Source organism: Hylobates moloch, unplaced genomic scaffold (genome assembly GCF_009828535.3).
Source record: "Hylobates moloch isolate HMO894 unplaced genomic scaffold, HMol_V3 SCAFFOLD_15, whole genome shotgun sequence".
Classification (NCBI taxonomy): Eukaryota; Metazoa; Chordata; class Mammalia; order Primates; family Hylobatidae; genus Hylobates; species Hylobates moloch.
The window spans coordinates 70,011,103-70,034,117 of NW_026652290.1; the positions used below are offsets into that span (position 1 = coordinate 70,011,103).

At 38.7% G+C, this 23,015-nt stretch overlaps 1 protein-coding gene across 2 annotated transcripts in view; it reads right to left on the reverse strand.

Moving 5' to 3' along the window:
- EML6 (EMAP like 6) overlaps positions 1-23,015 on the reverse strand; it is a 272,017-nt gene that overhangs the window by 88,518 nt on the left and 160,484 nt on the right. For both annotated transcript variants that reach the window (XR_009210040.1, XM_032176630.2), the window contains exons 15-17: positions 20,673-20,859; positions 18,556-18,661; positions 10,518-10,611 (exon numbers count right to left, since the gene is read on the reverse strand). Coding sequence is in view for 1 of the 2 variants with exons in the window: in XM_032176630.2 (XP_032032521.1) it covers positions 10,518-10,611; positions 18,556-18,661; positions 20,673-20,859 (387 nt within the window). In the remaining variant the exon portion in view is untranslated. The remainder of the gene's footprint in view (positions 1-10,517; positions 10,612-18,555; positions 18,662-20,672; positions 20,860-23,015) is intronic.

A 23,015-nucleotide genomic window follows, 5' to 3' on the forward strand; every position in this document is an offset into this window, starting at 1 on the left:
ACAGCATGAGAGGGACAATTTGATGGTCTTTGATATATTATGACATAATTTTAATAATGTAAAAAAAGCAATTAACAAAAAGAACATGACTGACCAATCTGCCTTATGAAGATAGATACAAACATCATAAATATTAGCAAATAGAATCTGAAAGCATATAAAATATAATACATTAGGACCAAACACAAGGGTGGCTCAATATTAAGGAATCAAGTAATACAATTGATCATATCAACAGATGTAAAGAGAAAAATCATATCATCATTTTCAGATGCTGAAAAGGTATTTGACAAAAATCTAACACTCACCCATGATTTAAAAAATAAAATACTCAACACCCAATACAGTAGAAATTAAAGGATGCTTCAGACTTGTCCTTTAGACATTTGTATTTCCCTGTACTTTGTCATTGAGAAACCCAGATTTATTCAAGCTAACTATGTACAGGCTGGCTCTCCAGACATGCTGTGTGTCATTATCCTTTCTTTAAAGACAGAACATGCTGGAATAGCTTATTCGTCATATTTGTGTGTGCACACTCAAAAGATTCTTACTTAATGGCGTTCCCAATAGAGTCAGGATGATTGCCAATACCATTTAACATCGTATTGAACATATAAACTAATGCAGCTGGATGAGATTTTAAAAGGCACAAGAGCTGGAATGGAAGAGCTAAAACTATTCATATTTGCAAATGATACATGTCTAAAAAATTAAAAAGGAAATAATTTTAAAATGACTACAAATAAGACATTTTAGTAAAGCTGCAGTATATAAAATTGAATACCAAATCAATAACCTTTGTATATACAATGGCTGGTTGAAAATTATAATGGAGGACTGTATTTATAAACAATAAAAGTAACAAGGCATAAACTCAACAAGACACATCTAACATATAAAAATGAAGAGAGAAAAAAGACCTGATCTGTAAGATTAAAAAGGTAGACTTTAAAACATAGAACCATATCCCATGTTCTTGGAAAGGAAAACTCAATCCTAAAGATAGCAGTTAACCCTTAGTTTATAAATTCAACTTAGTTCTAATAAAAAGACCACAGGTGTGTGTGTGTTTAATCTGGAGTTAGACAACTTGATTTTGAAGTTCTCATGGAAGAATAAGCCAGCAGGAATGACCAGGAAAATGGAAACAGAAAAGCAGAGTGAAAGAGTAGCTCTCCTAGGTATTAAAACAATCTATAAAGGCTCCATAATTAAAACAGTATAGTATCTGTGTATGAGTTGACTGACAAACGGCAAAACAGAAAATCTTGAAACAGACACAAATGAATATAAAAATGTAGTGTATAACAAAGACAAGGTCTTATATGAATAACAGGAAAGATGAACTTTTAAAATAGATGGTGTTTGATGCCAAATGCTGGCTTGTCTGTGGAGTGATAAGAACTCTTGTTAACTGCTGGTGGGAATGCAAAATGATACAGCTATTTTGAAAGACAGTTTGGCAATTTCTTACAAAACTAAGCATATTCTTACCATGCAACCAGCAATTACATTCCTTGATATTTGCCTAAATGAGCTGAAAACTTATGTCCGCACGGAAACCTGCACATGGATATTTATAGCAGCTTTATTCATAATTGTCAAAACGTGGCAGCAACATAGATGTCCTTTAGCAGGTGAATGGGTAAACAAACTGTGGTACATCCAGACAATGGGTATTATTCAGTGCTAAAAAGAAATGAACTACTACCAAATCATGAAAAGACATGGAAGAAATATAAATATATATCATTAAGTAAAAGAAGCCAATCAGAAAAGACTACATACTATATGGTTCCAATTATATGACATTCCGGAAAAGGTAAAACTAAAAAGATGGTAAAAAAATTAGTGGTTGCCACCGTATACAGAGGAGGGAGGGATGAAAGGATAAATAGGCAGAACACAAAGAAATTTTAGGGCAGTGAAACTCTTCTGAATATACTGTAGAATGGTAACTGCAGAATCAGCCCAATCTGGTTCAACTTTATAGAATACAATGGTGAGTTGTTTATCAGTTATCATGTAACCCAGGTTACAAGTTATATAACCTGATCATGCCCAGATGAGCCAAGCATGCAACCATGGGTGGAACCTAAGTGCTTGGACCAAGGAACAGGGACCAAATTAAGAACTACACACCTCATGGCATGATCCAGTCCTATCATGTCTCCTGGCCACACTGCATTATAAGATCCGATCAGATCATGCCTCATTACCCTCTGCTATGAAACCTGCCCCAGCTGCCAGCTCGAGAGAGAGATTTGAGCGTTGCCTCCTGTCTCCTTGCCTGTCAAACTGCAATAAAGTCTTTCTTTTCACAAAAGCTGGTGGCATAGTATCGGCATCTATGCTTTTTGGCCAACAAGCCCATTGCTAGCTGGGTAACACTATCATGATAAATATATGTCAATATTACATTTGTCAAAACTCGTAGAATGTACAAAACGAGTGAATGCTAATACAAACTGCGGACTTCGGGTGATAATGATGTGTCAAGGTAGGTTCATGAATTGTAACAAATGTACCATCTAGTGCAGGATGGTGATAGTAGGGGAGACTGTGCATATGATGAGGTAGGAGGTAATGGGAACTCTCTGTACTTTCTGCTCAATTTTGCTATCAACCTAAAACCACTCTAAAATATAAAATCTATTTAAAAAGGGAAAAAATGGAACACCTTGGTAGCCATATGGAAAAAACAGAAAGCTGGACCTGTTTCTCAGATACTAGGATAGATTCTAAACTATTTAGAGACCTAAATGTAAAAGATGAAGCCATAGAACATTAGAAGAATAGGTGATTTCTTTTTAATGTGAGAATGGTCAATAGTTTTCTAAATATGAAAACCTTGAAGCAATAAAAGATTAATAAATTTAACCACATAAAAATAGAAACCTTTTGCTTGATGACAAACACCATAGCAAACTCAAACGATGAATGACAAACTGGGAAAAAAATCAGCAAGTTATAGACAAAAATCAAATAACCCTAACAATTAAAGAATCACTTCCTGTGAGAATTAGATTTCAGAAAAATCACATGGTTCACGAGGGAAAATTCTTGTTTATAAAATAATTCTAGCTAACATGAAGAATGAATGATAAAATTAGAAAACTGCCACTTTGAACCCCGAACTAAGTAACCAATTTAGCCCAAGGTTGTCAGCTGATGCTACAACCATTAGAAAATGTGGTGATGGGGAGCTGTATAATGAAAGGATCAGGTCAATGCTCCCGGAACCCACCAGCTGAGCTGAATATTACTGACAGCAGAACAACTAGATGTTTTGGGCAGTAGTGTACACCAGGGTGGTGCTGGGGAAGTGGTCCATCCTGGAGAGAAGGAATTCCATGACTAACATTGTCCAGAATCGGCAGATAATGTGAATAATAAAAAGCGGTATGGCTTTTATTTATTTTCAAATTCTCTACAGATAATATACCCCTATAGCTTGCACCTGGGAAGGACCATGCCTACTGCCTCCCTACTCTCTGGTATACCACCGATTTTATCTTTTCTGATGTGACAGGAAGTACCTATAAAGCATTCTTGCCTAAAAACTTGAACATGGGTGAAATTATTTGCAAATCATGTATCTGATAAGGGACCTATATTCAAAATATATTAAAACTCTTAAAACTCAGTAATAAAAAGACAAATAACTCTATTCTACAAAGAAAATATACCCAGTCAGCACATGAAAACATGCTCAACATCATTAGCTATTAGGAAAACCATAATGAGATACCACTTCACACTCACGAGGTGGCTATAATAAAAACGACAGACAATACCAAGTGTTGGCCAGAATGTGGAGAAGTTGGAGGCCTGTCTTTAACATTTTGAGGCACTAATGTTTTCCAAGTTGCTGCACCATTTCCATTCCCACCAGGTCTAAATGTAAAAGATGAAGCTGAATAATAGATGAAAGAAAGTAGCCAGGTGTGGTGGCGCACACCTGCAATCCCAGCACTTTGGGAGGCTGAGGTGGGCGGATCACCTGAGGTCAGGAGTTGGAGACCAGCCTGGCCAACATGGTGAAACCCCATCTCTACTAAAAATACAAAAAATTAGCCAGGCATGGTGGCAAGCACCTGTAATCCTAGCTACTCGGGAGGCCGAGACAGGAGAATCGCTTGAACCCAGGAGGCAGAGGTTGCAGTGGGCTGAGATTGCGCCACTGCACTCCAGCCTGGGGGACAGAGCAAGACTTCATCTCAAGAAAACAACAAAAAAGGTAAAACAAAACAAAACAAAACAAAAAAGGAAAGATTTATGCAATGTGTAGGATGTTGATCATTGTTGCAGCTGGGTGACAGGTACAGAAGGTTCGTTATGCTATTCCCTCTACTTTGGCATAACTTTGAAATCTTCCACAATAAAAATAATAGAACGTCTCTTGATCCATTATGGCTACATGAATGTGGACCCTACGATGAGAGGCAAGGAAGACACGGAATTTTGGGGCTCTGACTCTTTGAAAATCAAAAGTGAACATGGATATTAGAGCTAGGATACATCACCGGACATATCGTTAACAATCAGGGGAGAAAAAGGTGTAAAGACGAAATGTGTTTAATACCAAGAGATCAATCAAAAACCATATAAACATTAAGCATCCAAAAAAAATTTTTTGAGACAGTTTCGCTCTTGTTGCCCAGGCTGGAATGCAGTGCCAAGACCTCAGCTCACTACAACACCTCCACCTCCCGGATTCAAGTGATTCTCCTGTCTCGGCCTCCTGAGTAGGTAGGATTACAGGCAAGTGCCACCGCGCCCGCCTAATTTTTTGTATTTTTAGTAGAGATGGGGGTTTTACCACGCTGGTAAAGCTGGTCTCGAACTCTTGACCTCACGTGATCTGCCCGCCTTGACCTCCCAAAGTGCTGGGATTACAGGCATGAGCCACCGTGCCAGGTTTTTTTTTTTTTTTTTGAGACAGAATCTCTCCATCACAGGCTGGAGTGCAGTGGTGCAATCTGGGCTCACTGCAACCTCTGCCTCCCAAGCTCAGATGAGTTTCATGCCTCAGCCTCCCAAGTAGCTGGGACTACAGGTGCGTGCCACCATGCCCAGCTAATTTTTTGTATTTTTAGTAGAGACAGGGGCCAGGCTGATCTGGAACTCCTGACCTCAAGTGATCCACCTGCCTCAGCCTCCCAAAGTGCTGGGATTATAGGCGTGAGCCACCATGCCCAGCCCAGTGATTTCTTCATTGGAGGAAAATCCCCCTAGATTCAAAATCATTAATATACTTTAGAGAGACTAGAGAAAACAAAAATGAAAATAAAGAACAAATACAATTATATTTCCTAGAGATAAAAGATTGTTTCCTTCTATCTATACAATGTCAAACATTTACGAAAGTCTTTTTTGTGATAACTTTTTAGTTTCCATCTAATTTCTTAGTGCCATTGTGATATTACAAAATACATATGTGGTCTTCAATTCTCCCCCCTCCATTTCCTGGCCTACAATTCCTACAATCCTTAGGATCTCCAGGGAGGTCTTCTTGTATGCTCATGATTGACTTGATGGCTGCCAGCCCAGAGGTAGCTTCAGGATGGGTCACCAAAAAGACCAAAGCAGTAGTAGAGGGTTGGGATTTGCAGCCCCATTCCTGACCTTTAGGGAAGGGAGAGGGATCAAAGGTTAAAATTGCTCACCCATCGCCAGTGAGTAAATCAATCATTCCTATGTAATGAAGCCTCCATTAAAAACTCCAAATTACAGGGTTTGAAGAACTTCTGGATAGCTGAACACAAGGAGATCCCTGGAGGAAGCTGCACCCAGGGAGGCCATGGAAGCTCTGTGCCCCTTCCCCACGTGCCTTGCCCTATATAGCTTTCCATCCATAACCTTTGTAACATCCTCTGTAATAACCTGGCAAATGAAGTAAGTATGTCTGAGTTCTCTGAGCAACTCCAGCAAATTAATCGAACCCAAGGTGGGATGAGGGGCATGGTCTCAGAAACGGAACCCTCAACCTGTGGGATCTGAGGCTACCTCCAGGTAGACAGTGTCAGAATAGAACAGAACTAGAGAATACTCAGTTGGTGTCTGTCACAGAATTGTTTGCTTGTTGGTGGGGAGAAATCCCCGCAAGTTTGGTCACAGAAGTCTCTGTGTTGATTGCTGTTGAGTGAGAAAACAGAAAAAGCACTTTGAGTTTGGGTGAGAGTTTTTGTTGTCCTACTCTATATCATAAAAACACCGAGGTTATTTCTGTTGTAGCTAATTATAAAGTGGCTAATGATGGCACGTAAATGCTTAGCTTATGTCCATATCTAAATAAAGAACACACTGCATACCTCTCATTTTTCTTTTACACACTTGTTAAACTTGTAGGGAAGTTGCCTGCAAGTGTAGTTGTGTTTCTGCACACACGTACATGTGTGTATGTGTAAGCAAAACAAAATGCAAAGAGTTTGTCAGATCTTAGATGGCGAGAGTAAGAACTTACACACTGTGCTGCTGTCCTAACACTGGATGATTCCTCACGCCCCATCACAAGGAATTCACTGCATAGGGACATATAAACCCACCAGCAAGCACGAAGGAAGGAGCCTCTTCCAGAGGCCAAGGGCAACTGCACACTGGGTGACTTGGTTTCCATATTGTCGATTCAGAACTCTGTTTGCATAGAGGCCCAGTCCTGTGTGTAATTTTGTTCTCCCTTTCTGTAGCAGTAGCCTTTAACAGGAAGACTGATGAATGTTTGATACATATACTAACTCCAAAAAAACATTTAAATTGGCTCAAAATAGAGAATAATATAGACTAAGACAGGTAACAAATTAGAACACAGTGAGACGATGTATTAGCGAGTGAAAAAAGCCAGTTATACCGCATATGTACAATACCCCACATGTAAATAAAAATGAATACAAATACTAGAAAAATACATACTAAAAGATATATGCTAAAATGTTAACCATGGCTACATCTGGGTAGTGGAATTATAGATGATTTTCCTTTTCTTAAGTGCTTTTCCCTGGTAATTTTTCTATAATGATCATATGTTATCTGAAAAACAGAGGAAAGAATAAGTTTTATTTTAAAAAAGAAAGTGAAAAAGAAAAGGGGCCCATATGGTATGCGGGAGACTCTATCATAGTCATTAAATGCATTTAAAGGTAGGGACCTAAAATAGATCAAGTGACGAAGCTAATACAGAAGTGCTTACTTGGAAGTTCGATACGCCTGCCATATACATAAGCTTTGTGCCTTAGTGTGTCCCTAAGCTTTCTTTTTTTTTTTTTGAGACGGAGTCTGGCTCTGCCGCCCAGGCTGGAGTGCAGTAGCGTGATCTCAGCTCACTGCAAGCTCCGCCTCCCGGGTTCACGCCATTCTCCTGCCTCAGCCTCCCGAGTAGCTAGGACTACAGGCGCCCGCCACCACACCCGGCTAATTTTTTGTATTTTTAGTGGAGACGCGGTTTCACCCTGTTAGCCAGGATGGTCTCGATCTCCTGACCTTGTGATCCGCCCGCCTTGGTCTCCCAAAGTGCTGGGATTACAGGCATGAGCCACCGCGCCCGGCCTTTATCCCTAAGCTTTCTAGCAGCAAAACTTTCAGATTAGCCTTGGAAGTGTTCTTGTTGATAATTCTTTTTTGTCCAAGATCCCTCCTGTTCAAACTCTGAGATGAAACGTGTCTGTAATTAGTCATTGTTCCCCAGTCACATTACCAGAGCAACACAAGCCCAAATAAAGGAGCACAGATGCACCTGATTAATCGTCGCATTATTCTGCCCTGATTGACAGTGATGTTAGGTCCTGTAACTACTTCTATAAGCGATCAGCCTTGGTTCTTAAATAGGATACTTGTATACGAGACTAAAATTGGAATGATCTTTAGAAAAAAAAAAAAAAAAGACTAAGAAATTCATTTGCAATGGAGGCAACCGAAATCACTCATAAAAATTAGCAAAGATGCATTCAGGGAAATTGTTTAAATAGATTGGATCATCTCACAGAGATCTTGTAAATAAAATCTAGAGTATCTTGTAAATAAGATCTCTATGGTCCAATTCTGAATTTCTCTAGTTTCTGTGAGTTGCTAAAGAGTAGGTTCATTTAAAATATTCTCACCAATCGGGGGAGGAGCAACTTCTGAGTGCCCGGTTGCACAGCTGGCACACATCAGCATGGCCACCAGCAGCACAGCTGACAATGCCACTACAGCTACCAACCATGCTCCTCCTCTGTGGAGAAACCTCACCTCCTGGGCAATGAGTGGTACAGAATAATCACCCTTGCCAAAACAGCACAGCCAGCCAGAAGCAGGTTTATTGTTCAGCCTTGCTCTGTAAGTGAGGCTAGCAGTGATCGAGACACAGAAGTGAAAAGTGAGGGGTAGGACTGAATCAGCTTCTCTGTGACTTAGGCCCTCTTGGGAGCTTAGATGACCCTGGAAGCAAGGTATCATTCAGTTAAGGATTACTTCTTTGTCACTTCTATCATGCCCCATTTAAAGTTTTTTTTTTTTTTTTTTTTTTTTTGAGACGGAGTCTTACTCTGTCACCCAGGCTAGAGTGCAGTGGCTAAATCATGGCTCACTGCAACCTCTGCCTCCCAGGTTCAAGCGATTTTCCTGCCTCCCAAGTAGCTGGGATTACAGGGGCCTGCCACCACACCTGGCTAATTTTTATATTTTTAGTAAAGACAGGGGTTTCACCATGTTGGCCAGGCTGGTCTCAAACTCCTGACCTTAGGAGATCCGCCCGCCTCAGCCTCACAAAGTGCTGGGATTACAGACGTGAGCCACCATGCCCGGCCTCCTGTTTTTAAAAGTTTCTATCTACTTAAGCACTCTAAGGCCATAAATATAAGCTTTATTTATTTGTCTAAATTTCTTAGGTATTTATGTAAATATGTATCATTGTTAATATTATGCAAATAGGTATTTACGTAACTTTTATTTACACTTATTACTGTAAAATCTACCGTTCTTCCAAAGAACTTTAATCCTTGATATTCCTCCTTGGAAACAGCACTGGTTAATGTCAATCCAAAATGTTCTCCTGGGCAATTCTGCAGGTGTCCTGTTTTGGGAATGTGTCGTAAGGCTTGGGAGCAATTCCAAATATCAATTGTGTTATTAACATAATGATGTTAAGTCAACTTTGTGTTAAATAGAGGCAGTAACACTATCCACCAAGTATATAAAATATATACTATTTTAATATTAAGAAATAATTCTTTCTTCCATTTATATTAATGTTTCGATCATAAAACTGGTGAGCCACCCACAACTGCAGAGGGTTTTCTAGCAGGAAAATTGCATTTCTGTTGCTTTTGAAATCCAGAAATATGCTTTCCCTGAAATTATCTGTAAAGGCAGATGGTATATTATCAGAAATATTAAACTTAAATTCTGTATTTTAGTCTAGGGGAGAAACAGAGTTCTGATGAGAAGCTGAATCTGAGTATTAGAAGGGAGTAGAATGACAGTGAGGAATACTAGGAAGAAAGACCAAAAGAAAAACCACTTGGGCAGGCAGATTTATGAGCTGTCATTTGTTGCCAAGAATTCAATCTCAACAGCAGTCATCAGAAAAGCTTCTCTTTTTCTCCTAAGATGGTCAGCTGGAGTCCTCATGCCTCCATCTGCTGCTCCTCCAGGTCTCTAGCAATTTATAAATCTTCATTCATTAAATCCCCACAAAACTTTTTTCCTATTTAATATTGTAGAGGAAAATATTACTTTAAAAAGTGAATATTGGGTCAACGCTATTAACTTCAAAATGATTTTATATCGCAAGATAGAAAGGACATCACTAATGCAGAGAAGAACGAGCAGGGAGGAACACTGACAACACCCCTCGGCAACAAATTGTATGGCTGGGTCTTGGCTGCCAACTATTTTGACCCCTGATCAGGGTTGGGCAAACAGCTGAGCTCAATGTAAGTAGGAGTGGAAAGTCATGTTCAGACTTAGTGCTGATTCAGCAGGCAGGAAGGCTGGGGTAAGGGAGGACAGGTGGTCTATAAACAGCAGTCAGTCTCAAAAAATCTATTTATAAGACAGGAGATTAGGGAAACGATTTGCCTGCTTTGAAAGCAAGTGGCAGATGCACACGGTGGGGCCTCCTTTCCAGCATGCTGCAGCCTCATGACAAACGGTGCTTCTGACTCTGGTGACATTGACAATCCTTCACCAGATGCTAGGACAGAGGAAAAACAAGGGGCAAGGCACCAGCCTGAGAAAAGCTGCTTTTCTATTGCTGAAGTGCTTTGATACAGATTACACACACCACTCAAAAGAAAGCGGTGAACGACTCTCTGCAGAGGATTTTGGAATTTTCTGATTCAACGCAACAAACATTACCTGCTTTAAGCCAGGTTTGGCACCATGAAATACTGCAGTATTTTTTCACTTAGGTGCTAAGCTTTCTACGTGAATTTCACCTGAGCTTGAAGATGAAATCTTACCAGAAAATGAAAACTATTGACCTTTACTGAACCGTGGTATCAGCAGGATACCGTAAGATCCCGGCAGCTTCTTACCTTGTTGTGGCTATCTTTTCTCCCTTTTTCCAGTCCCAAAATACAATACTGTGAAAATCGTCCAAACCAACCGACACCAGACATTTTCCATCGGCTGTATGAAAACAACACAAATGTCAGAATTTCTTCCATGAAAAAACAAAACATTTCATACACTGTAAAGAGGAATAAGTAATTGATCTTAAGAAATGATAAATGTTTGAGGTGATGGATAGCTGCCCTGACTTGATTATACAATGTATACATGTACTGAAACATCACACTATACTCTATAAACATGTACAATTATTATATTTTAATATATGGGAGTTATCATATACTAAATGGACCTCACTGAATGAAATGCATGGCTAGAGACAGCCAAGCTTCCTAATGCATAACGGGCTGCTGAAGTAAATTGCCGACCTGACATTCTGAGACACAGAATGTCTAGAGGGAGACTCTCAGGTAAGCTAGAAAAACTTTGTCTATTTTGTGACAAACAAATCTCATGACATTTAACTTGAGGTACCACTTGGCTTTGCGATCCTGAGACCATTTTCAGCTCTAAAAACTGGGTTCAGTTAATTCTCCAAGTTAGGAACATTACAGAAACGAAATTTAACTTAAAAAATTCTTTCAAAACATGATTTTACAATTTAAAAATTTTATGTTCCCTATTGCAAATGTAGTGTACTTGTTATAGGAAATGTAGAAAATATGGATACAGAAAATTTTTAAATCTTCCAAATTTCTAGGCTAATATTTGATATATATCCTACCAGTCTTTACACAAATGTGCTTAGAAAAAACAATACCAGCATAATACTGAACAGGTTATCTAATCTTTCTTCATCTATTATATCATGAACATTTTCCTTTAGTATTAAATATTACTTATAATTGTTTAGAAAAGTGGCAAGAATAGATTACTGTAAATCCCTATGTATAACTGCTTATTGTCTAGTTTTCACATCACTTGTCTGCTTTACATTTCTAGGATAATTTATTTCTCTAAGAGAATAATAATTACCCATGATTACTATAATTTGGACATTTAGGTTATTTTCCCAAAAATTGTTTTAAAAATATACTGAATACACAATTAAATTTCAAATAAAAACAGTTAATTTGCTTTTTCCCTTCAAGACAAAAGAAGAGGTATACTCAATAAGCCTTTCCTTTGCTGCCTCCCTGCAAGGCTAGATTCAACACAGAAGCATCTCTGGGTCAGCAGTCTCCCTTCCACTAGCTGTGCGGTTGCTAGGAGACGAGTGATCAAGCTCATCCTGCATCAGTATATCAGGGCTCTTCTCTGACTACCAAGGGCCAGCCATGAGGGTAAAGCAACACAGGTCTGTGATAAATTGCCTCTCCCAGTTCTGCCAGTCCACTCGGAGGTCTCAACTGGTATTTTCAAAGGCAGACCTGCAGTAGACCCCAAATTAGGGTTGCCAGATAAAATATAGAAAACCTTGTTAAATTGGCATTTCAGGTAAGCAGTAACTAATTTCTTAGTACAAGTATGTCCCATGTAATATTTATATGTATATTACATATTTATCCTTATTTTGCATGGAATACACTTATGACAAAAATTATTTACGTGAAACTCAAATTTAATTGAGCTTCCTCTAATTTTGTTGGCTCAATCTGGCAACCCCATCTCAAACGCTAACCAATGCCCATGCTTTGAGGGCCCTTGCTTATGCAAGAGACCCTCCTCCAACCAACTGGAAATGGTAGTCTCCTCCTCCTTTTCTGGATGAAGGAGAGTCAGAGAAAGAAAAAGTCTGGTTTAACAAAGCAAATCCTCTCCAACCCTCCATCACTACTAAGTATGAGGCAAGGATTTGAAAGCTACGTGACCCTTTCAAGCTACTAGGCTGTAGTATTAGATGAAGACGTTAACACTTTCCTTAAGGGCAAAATCACCACCAGGTGATTATTATAAACTATGTCTTTCAAATAACAACTAATGATATCCCCCTATGCTTCAATATTACCAGGCTTTAAATTGGGCAAGGTCCCTCTTTATGCATTTAGGAGAAGGAACTGGTAATGACTTCCTCTACTCATTACCAACATTATATTTTCCATATCTTTTGATATCTTCTGGTTGTTTCTATGTTGGCATGGCTCTGTACTTGATTTTATTTTTACTGGTATTTTCTCTCTCCTTTTTTAAGATCATAAGCTCTTTTAAGGCTTATAATAATCTTATCACATTTCCTTTGTAAGCCTCACACTAATCAAGTTTTCAATGAATGTTGATGATACTGGTGACATTGATGATGAGGAAGAAGATAAAGACAGAATATGCCTGTGGATGGTATAAATTGAAATAGAATGTACTACGTTATATAGCTATAAAGATTTTGGCCAGGTGCAGTGGCTCACATCTGTAATCCCAACACTTTGGGAGGCTGAGGCAGGTGAATCCCTTGAGCCCAGGAGTTGGTGATCAGCCTGGGCAACACGACAAAACCCAGTCTCTACAAAAAATACAAAAAAATTAGCTAAGCGTGGTGGTGTGCATCTGTAGTCCCAGCTAATTGGGAGGCTGAGTTGGGAGGATCGACTGAGCTCAGGAGGTCCAAGCTGCAGTGAGCCATGATCATGTCACTGCACTCCAGCCTGGATGACACAGTGAGAACTTGTCTCAAAAAAAAAAAAAAATTTTTTTTTGGATGATGAGTAAAGAGTGAATACAAAGTTACAGTTAGGAAGAGTAAGTTCTGGTGTTATATTACATATTAAGGTGACTATAGCTAATAATGTATATTTCAAAATAGCTAGAAAAGAAGATCTTGAATGTTATCACTACAAATAAATGATAAATGTTTGAGGTGATGGATGTGATAGCTACTCTGATTTGATCATTACACAATATATACATGTACTGAAATGTCGCATTCTACCCCATAAACATTTGCAATTATGTGTTAATTATAAACAAATTTTTTAAAAAATTATTCATTTCAAAAACACTGTACAAATATTCAATGTCTTGTTGCATTCATTGACTATATTTCATGTTTTCTTCTGAAATCTGTGTAGTTATAATATGTTCTTCTTGGAATGCAAGCACAAATACATTTAAAATAATAAAGTTTCATGTCATCTGAAGAAGGCCTAAGGATAAGCTGATTTTGCCGGGATAGGAGGTGAGCTTTTATTTTAGGACAATTTCTGCAAGGCCCTGTCAGCTTATCCTCACGGTTATACCACCTTTCTAAACCAAAAAAGGTATTCTGATTGTGGGTAGCAATGGAAGCAGAAGTGCAAACCCAGAGGTGCCTCAACAACTATACCTCTTCTTTGGGATGATGACTTCCCCGAGTTCTGCGGGTATGGGCTATTTCTGTGTATATATTACACAGTTTGGAAATAAAATTGGCTACCTTTTTACTCTTTCCCTGTTCTCACTTTCCCTGTAAGGCTTGGTCTTAGCTTTGGAAATCTACTCTCTGACCAGTTAGTTGGAGTTTTTTTATTTTTAGCCATGTTTTTAGAGTCTTAGGTAATGTCCTTTCACATCTTTCCAGTCACAGCATGCATTAATTATGGATGTTTGTGACACAGTCCAGAAATAATATGAAGGCATTTAATGTCAATAGTAAAGCGTGAATTAGAAAAAGTTTTTTTCAGACAATTATGAGTTGGTCTCTCTATTCAGAGCTCATAAAAAATGCATAGGTTTTCTATTGAACACAATGAAATCAAGTCTTACATATGCCCTTATGGAAATCAGTATTATTCTACGAAGGTTTTTAAAAAATTATATGGTTGATATTTAGGCTAGAAAATATTTCTGTGGTTGACCTTTTCTATTTCTAATCTGGTTTTCTATTCATGTGGAAGCACTTTCCTCACGGCAAGCACAAAACAAAAATGATTCCCCTTCCCCTAGACAGTAATAAATACTGAGTTAAAAGAGGTTCTCAGCTAACATAAATTCATTCCTTCTTGTCCTTGTAGCCCAGTTACAAATTTTGTCCCAAGAAATGTTTTCGACTAAAAATGTCTTTTGTTTGCTTTCGAAAAGTGGCAAGAACAACCTAAATCCTCACACATAACTGTGCTTATTTGTTGTCTAGTTTTCGCATTGTTTGCCTGCTTTATATTTCCAGGACAATTTATTCTTTAGTAAGAGACAAGCACACTATCAGTAGGTATCCACAAAATCCCCCAAAAGAGCTAACTCCTAAGAGATGGGCAGCGACAGGAATCCTGAGGCACACAGATGGAGCACTAGCTAAATCATAACTGATGAGTGTCATGTCAGTGCCCTGTTTACGCCGTTAAACAAGGAGGTCTGCGTAGTCTCCTCTTTCAACATTTCTACTTGAGCTACTCACTTTTCTATCAGTTTCCAAAGGAAGGTAGTGTTGGTTGCCCTTGTTCATACTTCAGGTAAGCACGCGTTTCTGCGCTGTTTTAGAACGGGATCTCTCTTCACTTGGGGCTGTTCCATGTGGGGGCCTCTATGCACCAACCATGTCTACTCCATAGTTACAGTGGAGGGTGGGAGGGGCAGATGGACACGCTTACTGGAGGGCACAGGGAGCGCAAAGTGAGCCTGCACACCGAGTGTCCCGGGCATGACACTCTTACCAAGTGTACACACTAGCACCGGCAAAGGGAAGGGGCAGGAGGAGGCCTGACACCGAGGAGAACTCCTGACATGCCTCCTGCCTGCTGACAAACCCAGGCCTGGTGGCTCTCGCAACGGACCTGGGTTCTGCCTTTGGATCGGCCACTGTTGACTTTTACCCAGGCCACCCCACCGAACTTCAGGATCTCCATTCTCAGCCTATAAAGTGGTGCAGGGGTTTAAGACTCAAACTATATTATTAGAACATAGACTGCTATCAACAGAAATTAAACCAAACAGGCCTCAGCTCACACTTTCAGGAGTCACCACAGGTTCCCACTCCCTCACCCCAACCTCCAGTCAATGACTACAACTCATCTGTATGTAACCATTTATGGTAATGAATCACGTATCAGTGAAAGTTTTTCCGCAATAGTCCTTAGTATTAGTACTTTCTACAACTATCAGATTCCTTTCTACCATTTATATATTGACATACTACTTAACCTGTAAGACAAAAAGGTGAATTTCCATAATCAAAAAAACAACACATTTGCTGAAAAATGGGCTCTTTCCCAGTGACTGTCATCTGGGCAATGGAGACTCTATTGTTAAAATACTGAAATACCCTTCTTATGCACAAAACATTTCATATTTGAGAATTTATTTGCCTAAGATGGGAATCAGAAGCAGTTACAGAACCGGGCTCCTCACCTCCTCCAGAGTATCTGATTTCTCTACCCAGGCACTGATCTGAAGGGCTGCCTTACGGGGAAAAAGGTTTCTAAGCTCACTTAATTTCTTGTTCTTTCTTCTATAAAACTAATAAGCCCAGAGGAAATGTTAGCTATCTGAAATGCAGAGGCCACATTACTGGGTACCAGCTTATTGCTACCAACTCATCTCATAATTAATGTCTTTGATCTGCTAATCTCTTCCTCCAAAGGTGTTTAAATAACACGAGCTAATTATTTTGATTTTAAAAAACAGAAAATTAATCAACTCTATAGAGGAAATAACCAAATGATTAAATTCTATTTATATTACTCTAAATTTCTTGCCACTTTGTTTATATGCTAATAATACACATATGCACATTCTCATTCGCTATCAGTGATAGATGGTGTTTTGAGTTCAATTTTTTCTTTTATCTTGATACATTGAAATGTGCGTAAAATACAATCTTCATACTTGTCATTTTGAATTACAGCTTTATTATACATTGCCAGATTGTTCGCTAGAATTGAGTCAATTTTTAGTGCTGCCAAATGTATGAATATATTGGATTCCCAATAATGTTGTAAACATTTAGCTGTTGTTATTTATTTTTGCTACTTTAACGGGCATTGTACCACTCTTCTAAAGCATATTAATTACTTAAATATTAAGTATACACGTATGTGTCTGCTAGCAAAATTAATTTTAGGAAAAAGGCAGTTTGGCCACTGAGGAGTGGAACTATGGAGAACAAAAAGCAGAAGGAATTCACCCACATCTTTGAAATACAATCGTGTTTGAACTAAAATTACAGTTTCTTTTAGGTTTCATTGCTTTATCAGTGACACATGGCACACCTATTTTAAAACTGCAGTCCATCAAAATTCCGGGAGTTTGGACTTTGTATTCACTGTTTATTGAGTCAATTACTCACTGTGTTATTCAGCTGGCAGGTGGTATGCGGAGTTCTCTCTCCCTTGACACTTATGCCTTCTCCTACCTCACATGTCACCAGTGTAGAGAATAAACTGTTTAGCCTGGATTTTTACTAATTTAATAATCAACAAAGGCATTGAATAACTTCTAATAATGATACAGCAGCTCAGATTTGTAGAGTAATTTACAGTATGTGAGAACAAGCCTGTTACAAAAACTGAAAACTGCCCCATGTTGCATTGGTCAGGCAATGAAGGTAGTTTTCACCCAAATGTGGTTTATAATGTAAAATTATAGTAGTAATAGGGAAAGGCAAGACAAAGTGCATTAAGCAGAACCTCATTTGTTCATTTAGTCATTCACATTTTTTTTAGTAGCTTCTATTTGCATAGCAATATGACATGTGCAGGGGTGAGCAGACAGATGGGTTCTATTGCCAAGTAGTTTACTGTGTGTAAAATGCCTGGGAGATGCTGACACAGTAACTGTGTGCCACATGGAGTGCCACAAGAGCAATGGGTGCCATAAGAGCAATGACAACAAAGGGCTAAGGGATGCAGAAAAAAGGACAGGTTATTTCTCCCTGTAAAGTTGGAAGAGAAAACTTCCAGCTTCACCTTAAAGGACAGGAGGACTTGAAAAGACACATGAGAACAGCATGAGCAAAGAACACAGGCAGACGAAGGGCAAGAGTGCATGTAGCCTCCACAGTTAGACAGATGTGAAAGAGCACTAATGGGCTGGTGGGTTAAAAATGCTGCTAAGGAAGGTTAAGGCCAGATCATGGAAGGCCATGGATGTCCCAAGGGCTCCACAATGAGTCAGCCAACCAAGGGAAATCCATGTGGTGGCAACGGTAACTATGCTTTTGGGAGACTCCAGAAGAGGGTAGGATGGACTGAGGAAATGGGGATAGAATTAGAGACCAGCATGACTACCATGGGATAGATGAGAGAGAGTGAGGGCTTGAACAGGGAGAGGAAGGGACAGGGGAGAACGATCAGGCTTATGGAGTCATGGAATTTAATAATATTACACGTGTTATATTTATTAAGCACTTGAATAAAATTTAGAAAAAAATTATAAAATCAGCTTTCTGTAGAAAGTTTAGAATTGTTTTTCTATTGATCTAATTTCTACAGTTGCAATTATTAAAAATTTCTAGGTAGAAATACTTTTAGTGATAGGCCCTCATTCTCAAATGCCAGCTTAAAGAAAACTCACTCTAAAGGAACTTAACTTTCATCAGTTATTTTTTATGATACTGTGTTCAAATTTTAAATTAAGGAGATGAAAACTTCGGTTCTATTTTTTCAATATAAAAGTTACTTCCGAAATACCAATGTTGTAAAGTGGCCCTCTGCAGAGAATTTGCAGCCTTCTCTCTAGTACTTTGTATTTTCAATCAGAAGTGATGTGCTCCCACTTATTTGGAGAGATGAAATTGATGTTCTGAGTCACTGCCAGACATTTGCGACTAAGTCAACAGCAACAGCTGCTCTGGATTTCAAATCGCTCAAGCAAATTCAGAACACAGTGTGAGCTCTGGGTAATGACTTAGGAGACAGAAAATGAGTAAGATGGGAAGGGGTGTGTAATCTAAAGGCCACATTTTTTGGTGAGGTATTCCCATGTATGATTCCCAGTCTAAGAGCAGGTAGCTGGCATACAAAGAGCTTGCACTTCAATACAAACAGAACAACTAAGTGCGAGCATGTTTAAATACACAAACACGCACGCGTGCGGGGCATACTCTCTCTGTCTCTCTCTCTCAAGGTAGAACCATGTGTCAATGACTCTGGGCCTTACCTGAAAAATCAAGTGCACACACTCCTCTCTGATGTTGTCCTTTCAACAACGACAAACATTTTAGAGTTTGTGTGTCCCACACATGAATAGCAGCATCTCTTCCAACCTTAAATAACAGGATGACTGTTATTAACTACTAATACGTTATACTAACAATGATTTTGTTCCTTAGAGTCCAACACTGCTCAGAAACCAAGATAAACCCATTTGGAGAATAGAGGGACCCTAGGAAATCATCTGCTACAACTCAGTTATTTTTGAGATGGGGAAACTGAGGCACTGTATCTTTAAGAGGCTTGTCCTGGTAATCAGGTAGAGTTCCAATAGAGCCTAAGCTGATGCCTGGGCCTTTCAGACTAATTCAAATGTCCACTGTGCCTTGTTTTCATCAGTTACTTCTACCATTCCCTCTCCTGGCCTTCCCACAGCTCGACACAAGACTCTGCTTCTCAGTCAAGGAAGTCACTTGTACATTGTCATGACGCTATCCAGAGTTATTTTACCCATTCTCAATTACGCTACCCACCAGAAGAAGGCCTGGCCCCACTTCTCCCCCTGGGAAATAACATTTTCATGGCATAACTATCTTTTAGTAAGGTGGATTATCTTTGCAGGGATACCAGCTTCTATCACACTAATCCCCAACAACAAAGAAAATTGTAATAGTAAAGTGGTTTTTCTCACTTGTAATATGTAGTGAGAGGCAGGGAAACCTGTTGGGTGTGATGACTTTAAAAGGAAAAATGGGAGATAAAGCCATAGGCGTAATTGAGCAGAATCCAGGCCACTCCTACAGAGGTCTGTGGAGGCCCAGTCTCCTGCAGGTGGCTGCTGGAATACTGTTTGCCACTGGTTTACCTTCCATCGAATACAGTATCGAGTGCAGTATCTCCTCGGGGATTTATGTAAAAAAACCACCTTTGGCTTTTACTTAAAAAAAGAGGCTATTAAATACACTTGAAAAGAGTACCATCTGTTTATAAGACGGACAAAAAATAAGGGCAAGTGAAAAAGCAAAGCAATGATCAATTACTTGTAAAACCTTATAACATCACCTAACACAATAGGTCTCTAATTTTCAGTTGGAGGGCCAGCAAATTCATGTATAAGCCAAAGGTCAGCCCTTACCCTTTGGAGGACTGCAACCCTTTTAAAAAACAATTTAAAAGCTATGGATCCTTTTTCCCCCCAAATACAACTTTTTAAGGGGTTGACTCCCCTCATGTTCTCATTTTCATTCATAGATTTCATGAACCCCAGGTTATGAACTCTGTCCAAAGGCTTTACCACCTGCATGTCAAGTCTCAGGAAAAGGGCTTGTCTCATGTTAACCTTTGACATTATACCAAGAATATTTTCTTAGAATTTGCCACTTAGTTAATACCAGTTGAAGTATTATCTGCAATTAAACACTCATTATAAAAACTGAACTAAAGTATAATCTATACATTTGAGGAAAAGATAAAACTAAAAATACTTTTGACAATATTACTCTTTTGCCAGCAAGGTAATACATCTGAGTTTAATAAAGTCTTCAATAAATTAATGATTATTTTTCTCTTTCCACTCCCAAATGATTGTAGAGGGTCCCTGTTTTAGCAGCTTTTTCAATTACAGACTCAATCTAAGGTTTAGGCATTTCAGAAAAAGTTCAGATAAAATTCAAGGTGTTTTTATAAGGCTAAAATATAAATTAGTCAAAAGTCTTATGGTTTTAAATCTTACAAATATAATTATACTCTAGATGTTATAGTACTTTTAAATGGTTCATTCAATAAATATTTATTGAGTACCTAGGATATACTAAGTCCTGGGCATACAGTGAGGAAGTATATAAAGCTACTCCTTGATAAAACTTTCACTGTTTTAGTTTTAGCTGGTCCCATTCATAGATTTCATCATTCCAGGACAAGAACTCCTCAGAGGTCTCCCAATAGTGCTAAAATGCTTTGGTTGATTCTCCCATCATCTTGGAAGGATCCAATGATCATTCAATCTTCACCTTCCCATCTCATGTTTATTTCTACCAAGTGTTTCTTGAATTTCTAATATGTAAACTGAATTCAAAAATTAAATTCTCTTTTTGGCTAGGCCCTAGTTTTACAGGAGATAGATACCTGCCCAGTAGCCACATAGTCCTTCACGGGATGGATGGTCAGGCTGAGAATGTCGTCATCGTGCCCCAGGTACAGCCTCTGGGAGTGCTGCTGCCGATTATACACGACAGCAACTGCAGCAATGTGGTAGACTACTTCTCCAGCTTGTGTGTAGAACAGATTGTTTCTACAGTCGTAGCCTCTATAACTGAAGCACAGGTCCAAGAAATGCACAGTGGTTGAACAAACAGCAAATGCATGGAGCAGGAGGTGTCAGAGGCAAGGTTAACATATTGACGTGAACATGTACAAGTGGAACTCCAGGTGTCACATAGGACAGTAATGTTTAAATGAGGATACATGGCCGTCTGAGAGCATGAGATGACTCTCAAAAAGGCACATTGGCACTGAGCATTGTAACAGAATCTGTTAGCAGATCCTCAGCTATTGTGTGCGCTTTTTCTTAAAAATGATCATCTGAGAACACATCTGTGATGAGGCGCAGGTATTCCTTTCCCATCTCCCCTCTCATAAATGCCTCCTGCCCACTACAGAAAGCCATTCCTCTCCTCCATCTGGAATCCTACTATGCTGTATTACTCTGGGACACAGACCCTTCTAGGGGCACCAAAACAAAGGAACAATTCAAAATACAAGTATGGATGTTGAAAGAAAACAACTCTAATGACTGGCTAAGGAATCCTGCAAATCAAGCGATTTCCAATTCTTTGCTTTCAACAAAATTGTACAGAGACTTAATGGAATTACCAGCTGAAAGATCATTATTTTTTGTGATATATCAAAATCAAATATGACTTTTTTGGCCTATCATAGGAGTTCGAGGAATTGAATAACATTGCTATAAAATGGCCTCCATTCTTACCTACTTATATTAAGAGAATAAACTTTCTCAGTGCTTACATCTAAACAAAAATGAGAACTGAGAATAGACTCAATATTAAACTTTGTTACATTCTAATAAGTAATATAAATGCACAGATCTTGCAATTGAAAACCAATCCATCATATTAAAATAATTTCCAACAAAATTTTTCTGTGCTTAATAATTATGTCACAATTAGTAATATATTCATGTTGATTTAGTCGACTTTACTAATAATTATAATTCAAATAAATTGTTAATGGAACAGCACTATCTAACAGAAAAATAACATGATCCTCCTAAGTAATTAAAAATTTGTTAGTTGCCACAACAGAAAACAAAGAAAATTTATTTCAGTAATATTTTAGACCCAAAACACATCTAAGATATTACTATGTCAAAATGTAATCAATATAAAAACTGATGAGATATTTTACATTCCTCTTTTCATAGTAAGTCTTCAAAATTGGTGTGCATTTTACACACGCAGAACATCTTTTTCCAGAATAGCCATATTTTAAGTGCTCAGTGGCTGTGTGTGGCTAGTGGATACTGTACTGGGCTGAGTTAGAGTCTTAGGATCACAGAAAATTTTTTTTCTTGCAGAGGGTATGATACAGTGACAAACGGCTCTCAAGCATAAAAAGATTATGTTAGGGTAAAATTTTATGGGAAAATTAGAATGGAAATGTGAGCTTAGGTAGAAATATGAATGATGTAAAATATCTTCCTGTTTTAGAAGGGCTTGTTCATGTATTTTTTTCCCCTTTTGAGACAGGGCCTCACTGTTACCCAGGCTGGAGTGCACTGGCAAGATCACTGCTCACTGCAGCCTAGACCTCCCCAACTCAGGTAATTCTCCAACCTCAACTTCCCTCCTGGGTAGCTGGGACTAGAGATGCAAGCCACCACATCTGGCTAGTTTTTTGTAGAGATGAGATTTCACCATGTCTCGAACTCCTGGGCTCAAGCAATCCACCTGCCTCAGCCTCCCAAAGGGCTGGGATTACAGGTGTGAGCCACTGTGTCTGGCTTCACATATTTTTTAAGTTGATAATAGTGAGAATGATATATTTATGGCATTTAGGTTCCTTTGCATCCATTTAAAGGACTGATTTATTCATAATACAGATAGTATCTTTCTCAGCCATTTACACCGACATTAAAAAGTTTTAGTTGTCTACTTAAAATATGCAAGGGTGCATATAATTTTACAAAATTCAAAATTATTTTGGGCACATGTGCAGAAAATATTTGAAGAAAATACTGTCCTATGGTGGAGCCAGCAAAACGGAGTAAGGGATTAGGGGAAAGGAGAAAGAGGAAGTGAAGATGGTGATGAGAAAGAAGTGCAGCAGCAATGAGCAGCAGTACCCTTTATGTCATGGAATTACATGAAGTCTGAGAAATCTAGAGACAATCACACTGTGATGGCCACAGAACATCGACGAGGCAACTGGACAGAGAGTCACACTTAAAAT